Source organism: Crinia signifera, chromosome 2 (genome assembly GCF_055691185.1).
Source record: "Crinia signifera chromosome 2, ASM5569118v1, whole genome shotgun sequence".
Taxonomy (NCBI): domain Eukaryota; kingdom Metazoa; phylum Chordata; class Amphibia; order Anura; family Myobatrachidae; genus Crinia; species Crinia signifera.
The window spans coordinates 286,985,432-287,001,554 of record NC_139218.1 but is presented as its reverse complement, the minus strand read 5'-3'; the positions used below and the strand labels follow the sequence as shown (position 1 = coordinate 287,001,554).

At 46.3% G+C, this 16,123-nt stretch overlaps 1 protein-coding gene across 1 annotated transcript in view; it reads left to right on the top strand.

The window, feature by feature from the left end:
• The window catches only part of GPC6 (glypican 6), a 557,279-nt gene that overhangs the window by 193,363 nt on the left and 347,793 nt on the right, over nucleotides 1-16,123 (top strand). The window contains exon 3 of the mRNA XM_083168797.1: nucleotides 4,610-5,001. Within this exon, the coding sequence (XP_083024923.1) occupies nucleotides 4,610-5,001 (392 nt within the window). The remainder of the gene's footprint in view (nucleotides 1-4,609; nucleotides 5,002-16,123) is intronic.

Here is a 16,123-nt window from a genome sequence, read left to right as displayed (position 1 = left end):
AGCCAGCAAGAAGCATTAAGATTGCTCAAACTGTTACAGGTAACCTGAGATGTTAAAGATCAATTCTATTTAAAGAATTGCTGATTAGGTTATGGGGAATGGCATAGCGAAAGTTACAGAAAGACAGACAAAGTTAGCCTTGAAAAGATGAACATTATTAACTTGAGAAATATTGCTTGAGTATTGTATGTTGTTTCTTTAAATGTGATTTCTTTTTTTACAGTCCACGACATTTTGACTACAATAGTTATTGTAGGGGACGGAAGTGACATAATTGTTAGTGACATTGTTTTTAATGTACAGTACCTAGATATGTATTTAACCTTCTTTTAGCAGCAATTCTTGTGTATATGACTCTTCCAATTATAGTCATAGCAATATGTTTCTGAACATTGTTGTATATTGTTGTTTAGAAAATGTTTGAAAGTTTTTCAAGTTATATTGTTATCCATACCCATTTCTTAAACCACGAGTGTCAAACACAAGGCCCGCGGGCCAAATCCGGTCCGCCAGACCTCGTCATGTGGCCCGCGCAAGGAGATAGCACGCAGGGGCAGTGTGTCCCAGCTCCTGCCTAGGCCACCTCCTCTCACCCTACCCCCACCCCGCGCACACTCGCTCGCTCGCCGGAGCTGCGGGGTTGGTTGCTGGGACTGGGACGTCACGCAGCTGGCGATCCGTGCTGGACTGCTGGTAGTAGCGGTAACCGTGTGTGCGAGGCGGCTGACTGAAATAGGTTAGTAGTGTATAGCTCGGGCTGGTTGCTGTACGTGGGGATCTCTGTCACTGAGGGTGACATTTACACACCAGGACATGCTCTCCTCTAGTCACTGCGTGTCTATCTTGCTAGCCCACATTAAAATGTCTTTCCCAAAATGGTGTCACCTCCTCTAGCATCCCTAAGGCAGCTCTGTACCTTCTGTTCCTGTCTACCACTGAACCCTGCACCTCAATATAATTAGTACTGGATGTGGAATTAAATTTCTGCAGCATAGCTCTGTGTTTGATGGCCCACCATTTTTGTTATCGCATTATTGTTATATGCATGTCCTGTTTCATACTGCTTTAAAGTACACCTTGTACAGTTTAAAGGCCCCCGACTTCCCCCTGAACTTCCCCGGCTGCTCCCCAGGGGAGCTTGATTAGATTGGCACTTGATGTGCCATTTTTTACATGTGATAAATCGTCTCGATTTATCACATGTAAAAAACCCGGGGAGCAGGGGGGGGGGGGGCTACAGAGGTGGGAGCAGGGGGGCTGGGGACGCTGCGGGCGACACGTCTGTGTCCCCCGCTGCTGGGGACGCTGCGGGGGACAGCGTCTGTGCGAGGCGGTAGAGTGAGCAGGGGGGGCTGGGGGGGCTGCGGGGGACACGTCTGTGTCCCCCGCTGCTGGGAACGCTGCGGGGGACAGCGTCTGTGCGAGGCGGTAGAGGGAGCAGGGGGGGCTGGGGACGCTGCGGGGGACACAGGCGGCATAGAGCCGGGCAGGGGGAGCCGGCCGGGAGCTGTCAGTAATGAATAAAAAAAAAAAAGCCCATACAATGAATGGGCAGCCTGTGATTGGCTGCTGAGCGCTCTCTCAGCCAATTGCTGACTGGCTGAGAGAGCGCTCAGCCAATCACAGGCCGCCCATTCATTGTATGGGCTTTTTTTTTTTTTATTCATTACTGACAGCTACCGGCCGGCTTCCCCTGCCCGGCTCTATGCCGCCTGTGTCCCCCGCAGCCGCGCCGCGTCCCCAGCCCCCCCTGCTCCCTCCACCGCCGCGCCGCCCCACTAGGTCCCAAGTCGGGTGGTCGGACGTGCAGCAGGTCCGACCACCCGACGCAGATCCGATGCGCACGGGACCGCGCATCGGATCTGAGGGGACATCAAAACTAGCCGATTTTGGTCCGATTTCGGCCAGATCCGACTGATCTGGCTGAAATCTGACCAAAATCGGCTAGTGTATGGGGGCCTTTACTTTGTGCCCTTTTTTTTTTGCTTAAATAAAAATAAATCATTCTAGGACCAGACAGAGTTCAGATCCAATTTACAGTGTAAAAATAAAGTTGTCCAGCAATTTTGGACTGCATGCAAAAGCAGACAGTATTTACCTTGCATATAAAGGTATATTAACCTCTTGCACAGCTGCAAGCTAGTTTTCAAAATATCCCTTTTTTTTTAAGGGGGAGGGTGTCTTAGTTTGCTGTGTCCTCAATTGAAAGACCACACGGAGCCAGGGCCATCAATCACAATGTGGGGTGTTTTATGGGCACTACTAGATTGTAATATCTAAGTAATTCAATCAAATGTGCAAACTTTATTTACAATATATATATTGGTTTGTGGTGAATAAAGCAGACAAATGCAATAAAACATGTTAAACTGTAATAGTTTTTCTCTATCAGGTGGGTTGGAAGATTAGCTGCAGACTGTAGATGGTGTGGTAACCTTTATGTTACAGGAAGTAAATGAAGCAGTAGACCTGTACATCAGTGATGGGGGTGTTACAGTGATCTTCTCACATGACAATAACGAACCTACTGTATATGGCACACTGAGAAGCACATGATTATAATGTCACATGCCCAGTTCCAAGACAATGTGGATGTAATGTATGGGGCTCTAGTCTTAGGAGTTGCACAACTGTTTGCCCACAGCATGTTTGTATTTTTTGTTTGCTATGTATGGCGCTGCGGACACTTTGTGGCGCCTTATAAATCAACAAACTACTACTACTACTACTACTATTCTTCCTGGGTGCCAAACGTTTCCTGTTAGAGCAACAGGGACTATCATGATCCTCCCCCCCAACCCCAACATGTGTTTATTCTATCCCCTACTATGAGCACATTTGTGTCAAGGTGCACACCCCTCACTCTCAGGAGTCAAGTGCATCTACAGTAGCTGCTTTTTTTTCAGTTTTAATTACACGTCCGGACCCTATACTCTCACTTGGGATACGGTCACTAGGTCGACAAGGGGAAGGTCAACATGCATTGGGCCGACATGCATAAAGGTAGACATGTCTGAAGGTCGACAAGGGGTTTTTCCCTTTTATTTGAGCCAACATGTGGTGACAGGCGGTATATCCTGCTCTGCCATCCACTAGGGCAGGGCTGGGCAACACCGGGCCTCCAGATGTTGATGAACTACACATCCCAGCATGCCTGGCATCAGTTTCAGCATGGCCACATAGCAAAACTAATGCAAAGCATCCTGGGATGTGTAGTTCACTAACATCTGGAGGGCCGGTGTTGCCCAGCCCTGCACTAGGGCATGGCGAGAGAATAAAATAGTGTGCCCGAAGCATGGTGAGTGCATCGAGCCATGCGAGAGAATGCAATGCACTTTTTTAATGTCCTTGTCGACTGTGTCTACATTCAGGATAAAAAAAGTGAAAAACCCCATGTCAACCTAATGCTTGTGTTGATCTAATGACCCTGTCAACCGAACCCCATGTTGACCTTGATGCATGTCAACTTTCAGTTGTCGACCCGATGCATGTCATCCTTCATCTTGTCGAACCTATGACCCATACCCCTCTCACTTATATGTATTGTGTACAAACTTTAGCACTGTCATGAAGATCCTAACACTCTTGTTAGATGGAAGTGTACATGTATACTTGTACATCTGATATCTGCCAAGGAAAACATTGGGGTTTATTCTAGTTCATTCTTTCTGACAAAATCCTTCTTAGATGGACAAAACCATGTGCACTGCAGGGGGGCAGATGTAACATGTGCAGAGAGAATTAGATTTGGGTGAGTTATTTTGTTTCTGTGCAGGGAAAATACTGACTGCATGATTTTACACTGCAATATAGATCTCACTTTGAAGAAAAACCCCACCCAAATCTAATTCTCTCTGCACAAGTTACATCTGCCCCACCTGCAGTGCACATGGTTTTGTCCATCTAAGAAGGATTTTGTCAGAAAGAATGGACTAGAATAACCCCCATTATTTGTTAGCTAGATACATCTAGCTGCGTTGCGTTCATTGCGATGTATGCACAGACATGTTTGTTCTTCATATATATAGCATCTATATACAGAACAGAAATGTGTCCAGCTCTAAATGAGATCCATTATGTACAGCTGTACCATCATCTTCAAATCATTAAGTCTATTCATTTGAATAAGAAGTATTTACAGTATTGAGCTCCGTTTCGTTTTAGCATATTATTTAAACAGCCGTAGGACCTAAAGTTTAGTGGCCTAGTAAAGCCTTGACTTTATTAGAATACTGGGAGTTTATGTCTATTATGAAATCTACAAAAACATGCATTCCCAGTTATAGATTTACAATAGGAATTGTGGAGAAATCACATGTGGGAATCAGGCCTATACTGTATGGGACACTGTACTGTGTTCAATTTACATCTCTGCAGATATGTACAGGATATATTGACGGTAGAGTCCTATAGTTTAGAAAAAAGTAAATATAATATTAATAATAAATATAAAGTAGTTTGCATGTATGAACTCTCTCGCTCTCTCGATATATATATATATATATATATATATATATATATATATTATGTGGAGAGGGGTGTAGCGCCACCTGTGGGGTAACACTAATAATAAATATATATTTTTTAATCTTACTTTTGCCCTTTCTAGAATTTTTCAGATCACTTCTGGAGAATGCAGAAAAATCTCTAAATGAAATATTTGTAAGGACATATGGTTTGCTCTACACGCAGAACTCAGAGGTATTCCAGGACTTATTTACTGAGCTGAAACGCTACTACACGGGAGGAAACGTCAACCTGGAAGAAATGCTGAATGATTTTTGGGCCCGTCTTTTAGAACGTATGTTTCAATTGATAAATCCTCAGAATCATTTCTCTGAAGACTATCTTGAGTGTGTCAGCAAGTACATTGACCAGCTAAAACCGTTCGGAGAGGTACCAAGAAAACTGAAAGCACAAGTCACAAAAGCATTTGTTGTAGCTCGAACTTTTGTCCAAGGTCTTACAGTGGGCCGTGAAGTTGCCAACAGAGTATCTAAGGTAAAATAAATTATTTTATTACATTGACATTTCTCCCCTTTCATAGGGTGAAAGAAGGTATGTTATTTGACTGAGATTGCTAATGTTGCTGTTTGTTGGTGTAAACATTGTTGCTTTGTAGTTGCTATCAAAATGTATTTTCATACAATACAGAGAAAAATATACCCATGCTAGGTTTAACCAGTATTGTACAGGCTGCATGAGTATATTAGTGACATGTACAGAATGTACAAAAAAACAGAAAAACTTTTCTGAATTTTCCTAGGGACCATTTTTAATTTGTTGACAATGGATTTCTAGAGGAAAGTGATCCCAAGTAGGAAGCTTCTGAGGACCAAACATTTATTCCAGAACATGATGTATCTGCATTAAGTCTTGTTGGATAAAGGGCACTACCGTATATAAATAAAATTATTATTATTATTATTATTAATAATAATAATAATAGTAATAGTAATAATAATATACAATAAAAAGCACATTAGCAACTGTGATTCAATTAATTTGCAAGTGTCACTATAGAGACCAAACAGACAATTGTTGAGCCGTTATATTATGGCGGCTATGGTCATGCTGTACCATGCAATTGACGTGTCTAATTTTTTACACTTTTTACTTATACTTTTACTTAGACACTCTACATCACTGTAATAACTGGGAAAATAATGGGATACAATGGTGGTCACTTTCCAACCATACACACTTTATTTAAGTGTTTCCTTTATTCTGGTTGTTACCAGCATGTTTTCTATAAAACGTAAATTTGACATACTGCTTGAAAAAGTAATATACAATGCAAACCACTTTTATTTGCGCTTATTTAATATCAAATGTATATAAGTGTATTGTGAACTGTTGTGTCAGCAAAGCCTAAATGTTATCAGTGAGCAAGTAGAAAAAGTTACTTAGTAGTACAGAAAAATGTGTGTGGTCAGGGGCATGGCCATATGACACAAGGGAGTGGCTACATGACAAAAGGTACATAACCAAATATACAGCCGCTTTTCTGTGCATTATGGACTAGACAGAGAGGTATTTTATGTACTTTGCCATTTTAATCCCTAAAGATATATTATCCTGAAAAATAATTATGCTAAATAAAATAGATTTTTATTTGTTCTTGGTAGATTCATGTCTAATTCATTTATAACAACTGTCCATGAATGTCCAGGGGCTACATACATTTTAATGGGTTTCCCCAGGACTTCTGAGAAAATAGACCCTCTTCCTATTTGCCACCCACTTCACCTTGGAAGTGAGTGGATCTGTGGCAGGATGACCTTATTCGTGGGGGTAAATTTGTGACCACTCAGGTGTTGCTACTGTATAACAGATTAAATTACACAGCAAAGGCACGTGAAAAAGGAGGAGGAGTTACCAAAGACACAAGGAGTGGGGAGTTGAGCCGGAGCCAGAGCTGAGTCTGGGGCATAAGACGAATGTAGAGAGCGGGGCAGTCAGAGGCCTGGCTGGTCCCAGCTAGCAGCCAACAAGGACACAGCCGGAGGAGCAGCGTGGTGTGCAGGAACGGTCAGGGCCGGCAACAGAAATCTTGGACCCCTGTACAATGATATTTCTGGGGCCCCCCACCTAATCCCAAATCCACAGAATCCTCTTCTGCATGTGCCTTAACCTTTCGCTGCTCCAGATCCTGCTTTCAGGTGCAGACTTCTCTCGTTCTCAGTCCTGCTGGCTTGGCTCCTGCTGCTGCTTCCTGCTGGCTCCGGCTTCTGCTGGCCTGTCACTTTCACAAAAGAATGCTGAGCACTATGAGCAGGCAGGGCAGGTCTTTTGAAGAGTGCAGAACAGACGACACGCGCAGTAAAAGTACAGGAGCCCGAGACTGAGGCCACAGCACCAGCAGTGGGTAAGGCTGTGCGCCTGCGGCATCAGGCCGTGCGCACACACAGAGTAGATTGCTCTGAGCGCCAAGTGGCAGGGCGCACACACAGTAGACGGCAATGGCACACAGTGAGTCAGTCAGACAGCTAGTACAGGCAGTGGCCGTGCCAAGGCATGGAAGCTCTGGGGCCCTTCATATCTCTGGGGCCCGTCACACTTGTCCCCCTTGACCCCCCCTATCGCCTGCCCTGAGAACGGTGGCCGCATGAAGAGAGGAGGATGGGCACTGACTTTGGTGCTGTGAGCAACAACAAGACGCGCTGCATGGATCTCAGGCAGTGCAAACCTATGCATGCGCAGTGAGCTCTCTCTGGGTCATTTGTTATGGCAGTACAGGGTACCGGCACAATACGTTTTAGCGGTAAGTCATACCACCACGTTCCGCCACACTTGCACCACTGAATGTTGTTATTGTAATAGGTGAAAACAGCAAGTTAGATACACATTACTACAAACTGTATCTGTGCTTTGTTATAATCTCAGTCTACTATTTTTTTTCGTCCTGCTCAGATTACATGGCTCCTGTAATACAGAACCTGTTTACCATGTTTTATGTTCCACTGCTATTTTAACAGTCCATGAAATAGGATACACATTATTTTCACAGTTTACAGTGAATAATTTTACTCAATTTACAGCAATTGTCCTTAGAGATGACGAGAGCTGTGATGTGATTTGCTATGCTCTCAGAGTCTAGGAATTTCATTGATTTGATAACTTCTACAATAGGAAAACAGATTTCAGGGATTGGTTTGTAATTTATAACTACAGGTCAAGGCCCTCGGATCTGCCTTTGGAGGTAACTGGGCATTACTAGTACAGTATGCTGCAAGGTGAGGAAGCATGGCTATCAGGAGAAGGGTTCAATTAGCAGAGATCTTAAAGCAGTCTAGCACAGAAGAAGCATTGTATGAGAAGCCATGGTTTGTATCACAGGGAAACACACAGTACAAATGCTATTTATTCTGAATGAGGGCCACAATCTGTTGTACTGGAGGTATGCATTGACGCATATCAGTGGTCATGTCATTTTCTAAAAGCTTAAAGACAATGTTAAAATGTTTTCTAAAGCAACAGCCTTTATAAGCCCATACCTATTATTGTATATATTTTGGTGGTTATTCTGGTCCGTTCACACGGGCCATTCGTTTGCTTAGGGAATCGATGTTCAATGCATACGCAGCCTCATTTGTGCACATGTGCATATGTCGGGTGTGTGCGGCCACGGCTAACTGACTGTCCGCCTGGTGCATGCACCCAAGACAGCGGGCGGTTGGAGGCAGATAGTGGTAACCATGGGAACGCCCAGTGTTTCCTGGCCGTTCCCATGAAAATGCTGGGCATTCCAATGGAATTCATCTGGTGACGTGGGCACTGGGGGCGGGCAGTTGACATCAAAAGGATGATAGCTGCCCGCCCATTTCCTCTAAAGTGTACACGCATATCTAAGTGACCCAAGAGTCACTTTAGATATGTGTGCACGCACCACATCATTCGATGGTTGGCGACCATCGAAAGATGTGGGAGTTTCCACCTGGCCTGTGCATGGATGTTTACATTAAACATTAATTTGCAGCCAGTGCCTAACAACGTGGCATGAGAAGGGGGGGCGGGCGGACTAGCATTCCCAGGACGGCATCTGCGAATCAACCAGAATAACCTCCTTTATGTACTTTTCAGGTTTTAATTTGCAGATGAAAGGTACCTTAACATGTAGGACAAACCCTAAAAGATGGGACAAGGAAGGGTGTTGGAATTGATTTAATAGTCTTCTTAGATTGAATTTATTCTTGTAATGATGCAATGAAATTACAGACTTACTTTCTGTTAACGAGAACTGAGAGAAAGTTTTGTGAAAGTCAAATAGAAGGCAAGTTCTGTGCTTAGTCGCTAAGCAGTAGCAATGTAATTATTTCACCTGCCCTTGTACATTGAGTCTGGTATGCGTAAAGTTATTACAAGTTCATCCACAGTTGGATTGAGTTAAAATGAAAAAACTGAACCTGTGTGATAACATCTCTCAATTCAGTGTACAACTGTTTCCATTAGGTTGCTTTGTACTATTCTATATTTACTTTAAAGAAAATTTATTGTAACTGAAAACATAGGTTTTAAATGGTCTTTTTTTAAACTTAATCTTAACTGCATCAAAAGAGACCATAACAACATGAGCTATTCCCTTTGTTCTGACAAATGTATTCTGCAAAGGATTAAACCCAAAGAGGGTATGTTTTCTTAAGAGGTGTCCAGAGACTTTCTTTTAAGCATTGAAGTTAAAGCTTAATGCTTATTTGTAAAACTGTATGATCTGCAGGCTACTTGCATTTGTTTGCATTCTGTGTAATTCCATTCAGCTACTGTACGGCACAGTTTTTCTTCTAAGCTAGGGATGGGCCGCCTTCGGCCTTCCAGCTGCTGTGGAACTACACATCCTAGCATGCTTTGTGACAGTTTTGCTATGTGGCAATGCTACAACTGTGACAGTGCCCCTGTGACGGTGTGGTGTAAGTTGGTACCTGAATCTGGCGCTGATGACGGCGGCAGCTTCTGGATTCCTCACGGCTTCTTCCGAAGAACCTGTGGCAGGGAACGGCACAACCCAAGGAGAACCCACAAAAGACAAGGCCACTAAGGTTAGCAGCAACAAATATTTATTTAAAGGAGATATGTAAGCCGGTTGCTGCAATCAGTGGTGTAGCTAGGTGCCACGGCGCCCGGAGCAAGGGCTTGTTTCGCGCCCCCCAATTTGTAGTAGGTGAGGCTCCTGCGCAGTGAAAAGCGGGCACGGCCAACATTATACCACACACACCGTAATGCCCATTGCACATTTTAGTGAACTTTGTATTTCCAATTAAACATACGCCCACACATGATGCCCATGACATACTATATAACACTCCGCAATGTCCATTACATACTATATAACACTCCGCAATGCCCTATAACATACTATATAACACTCAAGCAATGCCCATGACAAACTATATAACACTCCGCAATGCCCATGACATACTATATAGCACTCAAGCAATGCCCATGACAAACTATATAACACTCCGCAATGCCCATGGCATACTATATAACACTCCGCAATGCCCATGACATACTATATAACACTCCGCAATGCCCATGACATACTATATAACACTCAAGCAATGCCCATGACATACTATATAACACTCCGCAATGCCCATGACATACTATATAACACTCCGCAATGCCCATGACATACTATATAACACTCCGCAATGCCCATGACATACTATATAACACTCCGCAATGCCCATGACATACTATATAACACTCCGCAATGCCCATGACATACTATATAACACTCCGCAATGCCCATGACATACTATATAACACTCCGCAATGCCCATGACATACTATATAACACACCACAATGCCCATGACATACTATATAACGCTCCGCAATGCCCATGACATACTATATAACACTGCGCAATGCCCATGACATACTATATAACACTCAAGCAATGCCCATGACATACTATATAACACTCCGCAATGCCCATGACATACTATATAACACTCAAGCAATGCCCATGACATACCATATAACACTCCGCAATGCCCATGACATACTATATAACACACCACAATGCCCATGACATACTATATAACACTCCACAATGCCCATGACATACTATATAACACTCCGCAATGCCCATGACATACTATATAACACTCTGCAATGCCCATGACATACTATATAACACACCGTAATGCCCATTACATACTATATAACACTCTGCAATGCCCATGACATACTATATAACACTCAAGCAATGCCCATGACATACTATATAACACTCCGCAATGCCCATGACATACTATATAACACTCCGCAATGCCCATGACATAATATATAACACTCCGCAATGCCCATGACATACTATATAACACTCCGCAATGCCCATGACATACTATATAACACGCCGCAATGCCCATGACATACTATATAACACGCCGCAATGCCCATGACATACTATATAACGCTCCTCAATGCCCATGACATACTATATAACACTCCGCAATGCCCATTACACATTTGACAAATAAGTGCCACTTACCTACATGTTCAATGCCAGGGGCTTCATGCTCGGTGCCAAGGGGCTTCATGCTCGGTGCCAAGGGGGACTGAATTTGCTCGTTGCCAAGGGGGACAGAACTGTGCAGCAGCCCGCTACCGGCTGCTATTTTCAATGCACCGCCAGTAGTAGTGTGCAGAAGGGAAGGAGGGAGCAGTAGCGTGCAGGAGGGAGGGAGGGTGGGAGCAGTAGTATGCAGGAGGGAGGGAGCAGTAGTGTGTAGGAGGGTGGGAGCAGTAGTGTGCAGGAGGGAGGGAGCAGTAGTGTGCAGGAGGGAGCGAGGGTGGGAGCAGTAGTGTGCAGGAGGGAGGGAGGGTGGGAACAGTAGTGTGCAGGAGGGAGGGAGGGTGGGAACAGTAGTGTGCAGGAGGGAGGGAGGGTGGGAACAGTAGTGTGCAGGAGGGAGGGAGGGTGGGAGCAGTAGTGTGCAGGAGGGAGGGAGGGTGGGAGCAGTAGTGTGCAGGAGGGAGGGAGGGTGGGAGCAGTAGTGTGCAGGAGGGAGGGAGGGTGGGAGCAGTAGTGTGCAGGAGGGAGGGAGGGTGGGAGCAGTAGTGTGTAGGAGGGAGTACACCTTACTCAGCCCCCCCAATGCCCGAGCCGTCAGGGGGCTTACAGATGCAGCATGCGTGCGCCCCCTCCCCTGTCGCCGGGCCTGCCCGCTCCCAGCTCCCCGCCCGCTGTGTCCGGGAGAAGTGTTACTATGTAAAATTAATATGTCATGCTGGACCACGCTAGCCAATAGCCAGCCACCAGTTGATTGGTTGCTGGACCGCAAGCGCCTATTGGCTAGCGCGGTCCAGCGGGAGATATGAATTTACATAGTAACACTTCTCCCGGACACAGCGGAGTGGGAGAGCGGGCAAAGGAGCGGGTGGGGAAGCGTGCAAGCTGGCGGTGCTGGCACAGCTCCGGCGCCTTGCTGTCTTCCGGCGCCTGGAGCGTGTGCTCCGGTGGCACCGCCCTTGCTACGCCTCTGGCTGCAATACACTCAAGTACATATGCAAAACAGTCACTTTATACCATTCAGTAATTAAAGCAATAACTAATCAATAACCAGATTAAAGAGAGAATGATTACGTAATAAATTACATCACAACAATAACAATATGACAGAATAACGTCACTAGAACAGTATATAGAAATACGTCACTAGAACAGTATACTGCACATATAACACTACGTCCCAATATGTCCGCCAGGTTGCACTACGCACCCTATATACACTGCACGGTAGTCCCTGGTGCAAACCACACAGTTATGACATTCAAATAACGGTCCCACGACGGTAATCCTCACAAGTAAACGGTAATCCCTACCTTATTGTGCACACTACTAGGGGTGAGCCAGAATAAGTTAACAGTCCCCTTTTAAAGGGGTACAGGCGAGTTCACGTTACCTAGGGCAACTCCCTGCTAGGCACACAAGAAGGGCTGTAGAAATAGGCGGCGGGGGTGGCAAAACTGCCATGCAGCCAGAGGGGCTTTGCACGTGTCTCTGGGCTAATAATATAAACGATCTTCACAGAGGGGCAAGCAAGTCCCCTTTTTCTGGGGTAACTCCCTGTGTGTGGTAGGTGGCTGATTGGCGTATAGCCTTGCCTGAAGCTGCAGGGCAACCAATCAGGCAATATGAGGCCAGTAACTGAAGCTACCTCAGGCTGGGTAGTAAAGGAAGGTCAGGGGCTGACATGGCCTGCTGGTTGGAATTCAAGGGGTGCATTGAGTACTTGCCATTAGTTGCTGGCTCCTGCCAGTAGTGACGTCTCCTGCTTTATTCACTAAGCGAACTCTCCCTCCTGCAGGCAGGGCCGGCACCACCACTAGGCAGCTCTAGGCATTTGCCTAGGGCGCCGGCCACTGGAGGGTGCCAGTTTGCAGCAGCCCCCCCACGGAGGTGAGTGGCACCGGCGGCAGCCGCAACTCCCCCCTCCGGAGTGACTAGGCGGCCGCATCACCCAATCCCCCTCCCTCCCCCTGGAGTTACTTAGCGGCAGTCGCCGCATCACCCGACAACCCCCCCCCCGCCCCCCTGGGAAACGACGCATCACCCAACACCCCCTGCCAACCACCTCCCAAACGCTGCGGTGGCCTGCCGCCGCAATTACCAACACCCCCCCCAGTACAGTGGCTGAATTGGAGCACCCCCCCGCCTGGGGCGCTCCGGTGCCTCGCACCGGCATTGCCTGCAGGTGGGGCAATCGGCTGCCGTCTGGCACTTCTGGGCAGTTGGCTCCTGCCCCTGTACAACCTGCCTGTAGCTGTTGGGACGATACCTCTCTTCTGTGGTGTCTGGGTTAGCGGAGTCAGCGTGTTCCCCCCAGTGGTTCCAGCCGCGCTGGCTCTCCTGCGCCTGGGCCCTGTCCTCAGCTCACACGTGTGCCAAACAGGCTCCTTTTCTCTGCCGCTCCACTTCTGCTGTCTAGCCCACACAGCGCTCCGTCTCCCTTCGCGCCGCTCGCCTCTTCCCCTGCTGTCACTCACTGCCGCCTGATCTGTGTGCGGTCAGCGGCTCCTTCACTCCTGCCGGGTGCCTCTCTCTGCTGGTGTAGCACTGCTCAGCTCCTGTCCTCTCTCTGCAGGGGCTCTGGGCTGCGCGTTGCTGGGTTCTCTTTCTCCTCTCTCTGCCTCCGCACGCTTCCCCTTACGCTGCTCTGCCTCTCCGGAGACCTCACATGCCAGCCTGCTCCTGTTCTCCATCACACTGCGGCTCTCAGCTGACCTCTGACCTCCCAGCTTCACTCTCTCCTGGGCAGCCAATGCCCATGGGACAGATTTCCTGTATACAGGCTGCAGGTATGGATCGCTGCAGGGTCCTAGTGCTCTGCCAGCATTAACCCTTCAGTCTCTGAATGGCCAGGCTCTCCAGGCAGCATTTGGCTGCAGTGATCAAATAACTTTGGGGGCACAGGGGCTTACAAAGGGTATAGGGGGTACCCTGTAGTGGGGTGCCACACAACTGTTGCAGGGCATGCTGTGATGTGTAGTTCCACAACAGCTGGAGGGCCGAAGGTTCCCCATCCCTGTTCTAAGCTAACAGTAAAAGAGTTGGCTTTTGGATACTATGTAATGGGGATGCAAACAAAATCCCAACAGTCAGAAGACCAACAGCAGGGTCCTTGTGGTCAGAATCCTAACAAATCCCAGAGGAAAGTATGGGGGGGGTAGGGTTTGGCTACAGTGGCAGTTAGATTTAGGCTGTGGGGCTGGCAGAGGTTACAGTTAAACTGCAAGAGGTAAGCTGTATATGGTTATCCTATGAGAAGGGGCAGTTAGGGATAGGCTGCGGGAGGGTGAGGTTAGGTTGACACTGCATGAGGGGTGGGTTAAGGTTAGGATTTGAGGTACGGTAAAAAGACTGGATTTCACTGTAAGACTCAGGGCCGTCTCAACATCAGTGAGGGCCCCTGGGCAAAATAGTTCAATGGTAACATTTTTAGCCCTATGTACCTCAAGAAATATCTGACTCTAAAACAGCTATACAAATGTGTGTATTTATGCCGAATGGTGATAATGTAATGAAGTTAAGAGAGTAGTATATTAGAAAATTTTATTTATTTAAACTTTAAAATAAAAATGAATGATAAATTGGGAATGTTGTTTCTTGTAAAAGTCCTATTAGAAATGGTGCGGCGGCCAATTAGCAATACACTGCGCATACCTACAGTTCACAATACACATGCGTGAGACCATGCTGTGATGAAATCCCAGAACTATTTCTATACGCACGCCGTTTTCAAGGAAGTAGGCCTCTTGGGGTGTAAACTGTCCATTTAGTGGGAGTGCTAGGTGTGCCCAGGAAAACGCTGGGAGTGTCCAGGACAATGCTACACGTGCCTGAGTGTTTTAGGAGAGGGTGTGTGATGTCAACTTCAGGCAGGATATGCCAATTTTTCATCGCACCGCAGAGTAAATCCAGGGTTATAAAATCATTTAATGGTTAGCCTGTTACAATGGTTTTTGGACATTTTCACACAGCTGCAAATTGATGTGCAGTTTACACCTCCATTCACACAGAGAGCACATCAAGGCGGGATTTCACTCTAGTGGAGTCCTAACAGATTGCTGGCCATGCGAATTCACAGCTGTGTGATCAGGTCTGAATTGGGCCCTTAATCTCTGATATTTTTTTCCCCTATAGTATAGAACAGCTACATAAAAATGGGGATATGGTCCAATTAGGGAGATTGTTAGGCTCTTTAGGGAGTCAGGGAGATTGCTGCTATTTTAGGGAGTCTCCCTGATATTCAGGGAGAGCTGGTAAATACTGTATACATTTTATATTGTAATGTGTTACCATGTCACCAGTAAACATGAATATACAGCATTGCGGGTTGAATGTAATTAGTAGGATACAATATATGCAGAATCCTAGAAGTATGAAACTTATGGGGCATACACCCGGGGATATTCCAGGGCTATTTTTAAGTGATCTGACTAGATAGCTTAGAAATTACGCAAGGATCACTTCGTGTGGAGCCTGGTGGAACCAGGGGCACAGGAGACCCGGACCCAAACTTTTAATCAAGCAGGGAAGGGCTCCAGTCATAGCGGAACCAATGTGCTGTTTCCGGGGGAACCTCCTGGCAGTTACACCATCCCCAAGTGCATCAGGATTCTGCTCTGCTTCCTGCGGGAACTTTCTGTGGTTACCCCAATGGCATTGGCTTCCCTGCTTGATTAAAAGTTTGGGTCCGGGTCTCCTGTGCCCCTGGTTCCACCAGGCTGTCGGTCAGGACCTCTCAGAAAGCGCCTCTCCAGACCTTCGTGCTCCTGCCAGCCCTCCACTGAAAGGGACTGCCAGCCACAATTGCGGTAGTAGCCTCTGGGATTTTAAATAAATATATTTTGGTACTGAGACTGGTCATCCCTCTGTTTTTGGGTTCATCTGCTGCCACGTGGGAACTCGAGGAGTAGAGTCTTGTCAGTAGCCAGTCCACCAAAGATACCTCTATATGCTTATGGTACCAGCACTATTAGTGAGTATGGTACGAAGTGACCCTACTTTCCATTGATATTTATTGATGCGATTGGGATCCTTGGTTGAAAGATACCTTTATATGTTTAGAACTCCTGTTCAATCAGTGAGAACGGTATGCACCTTTGATGGAT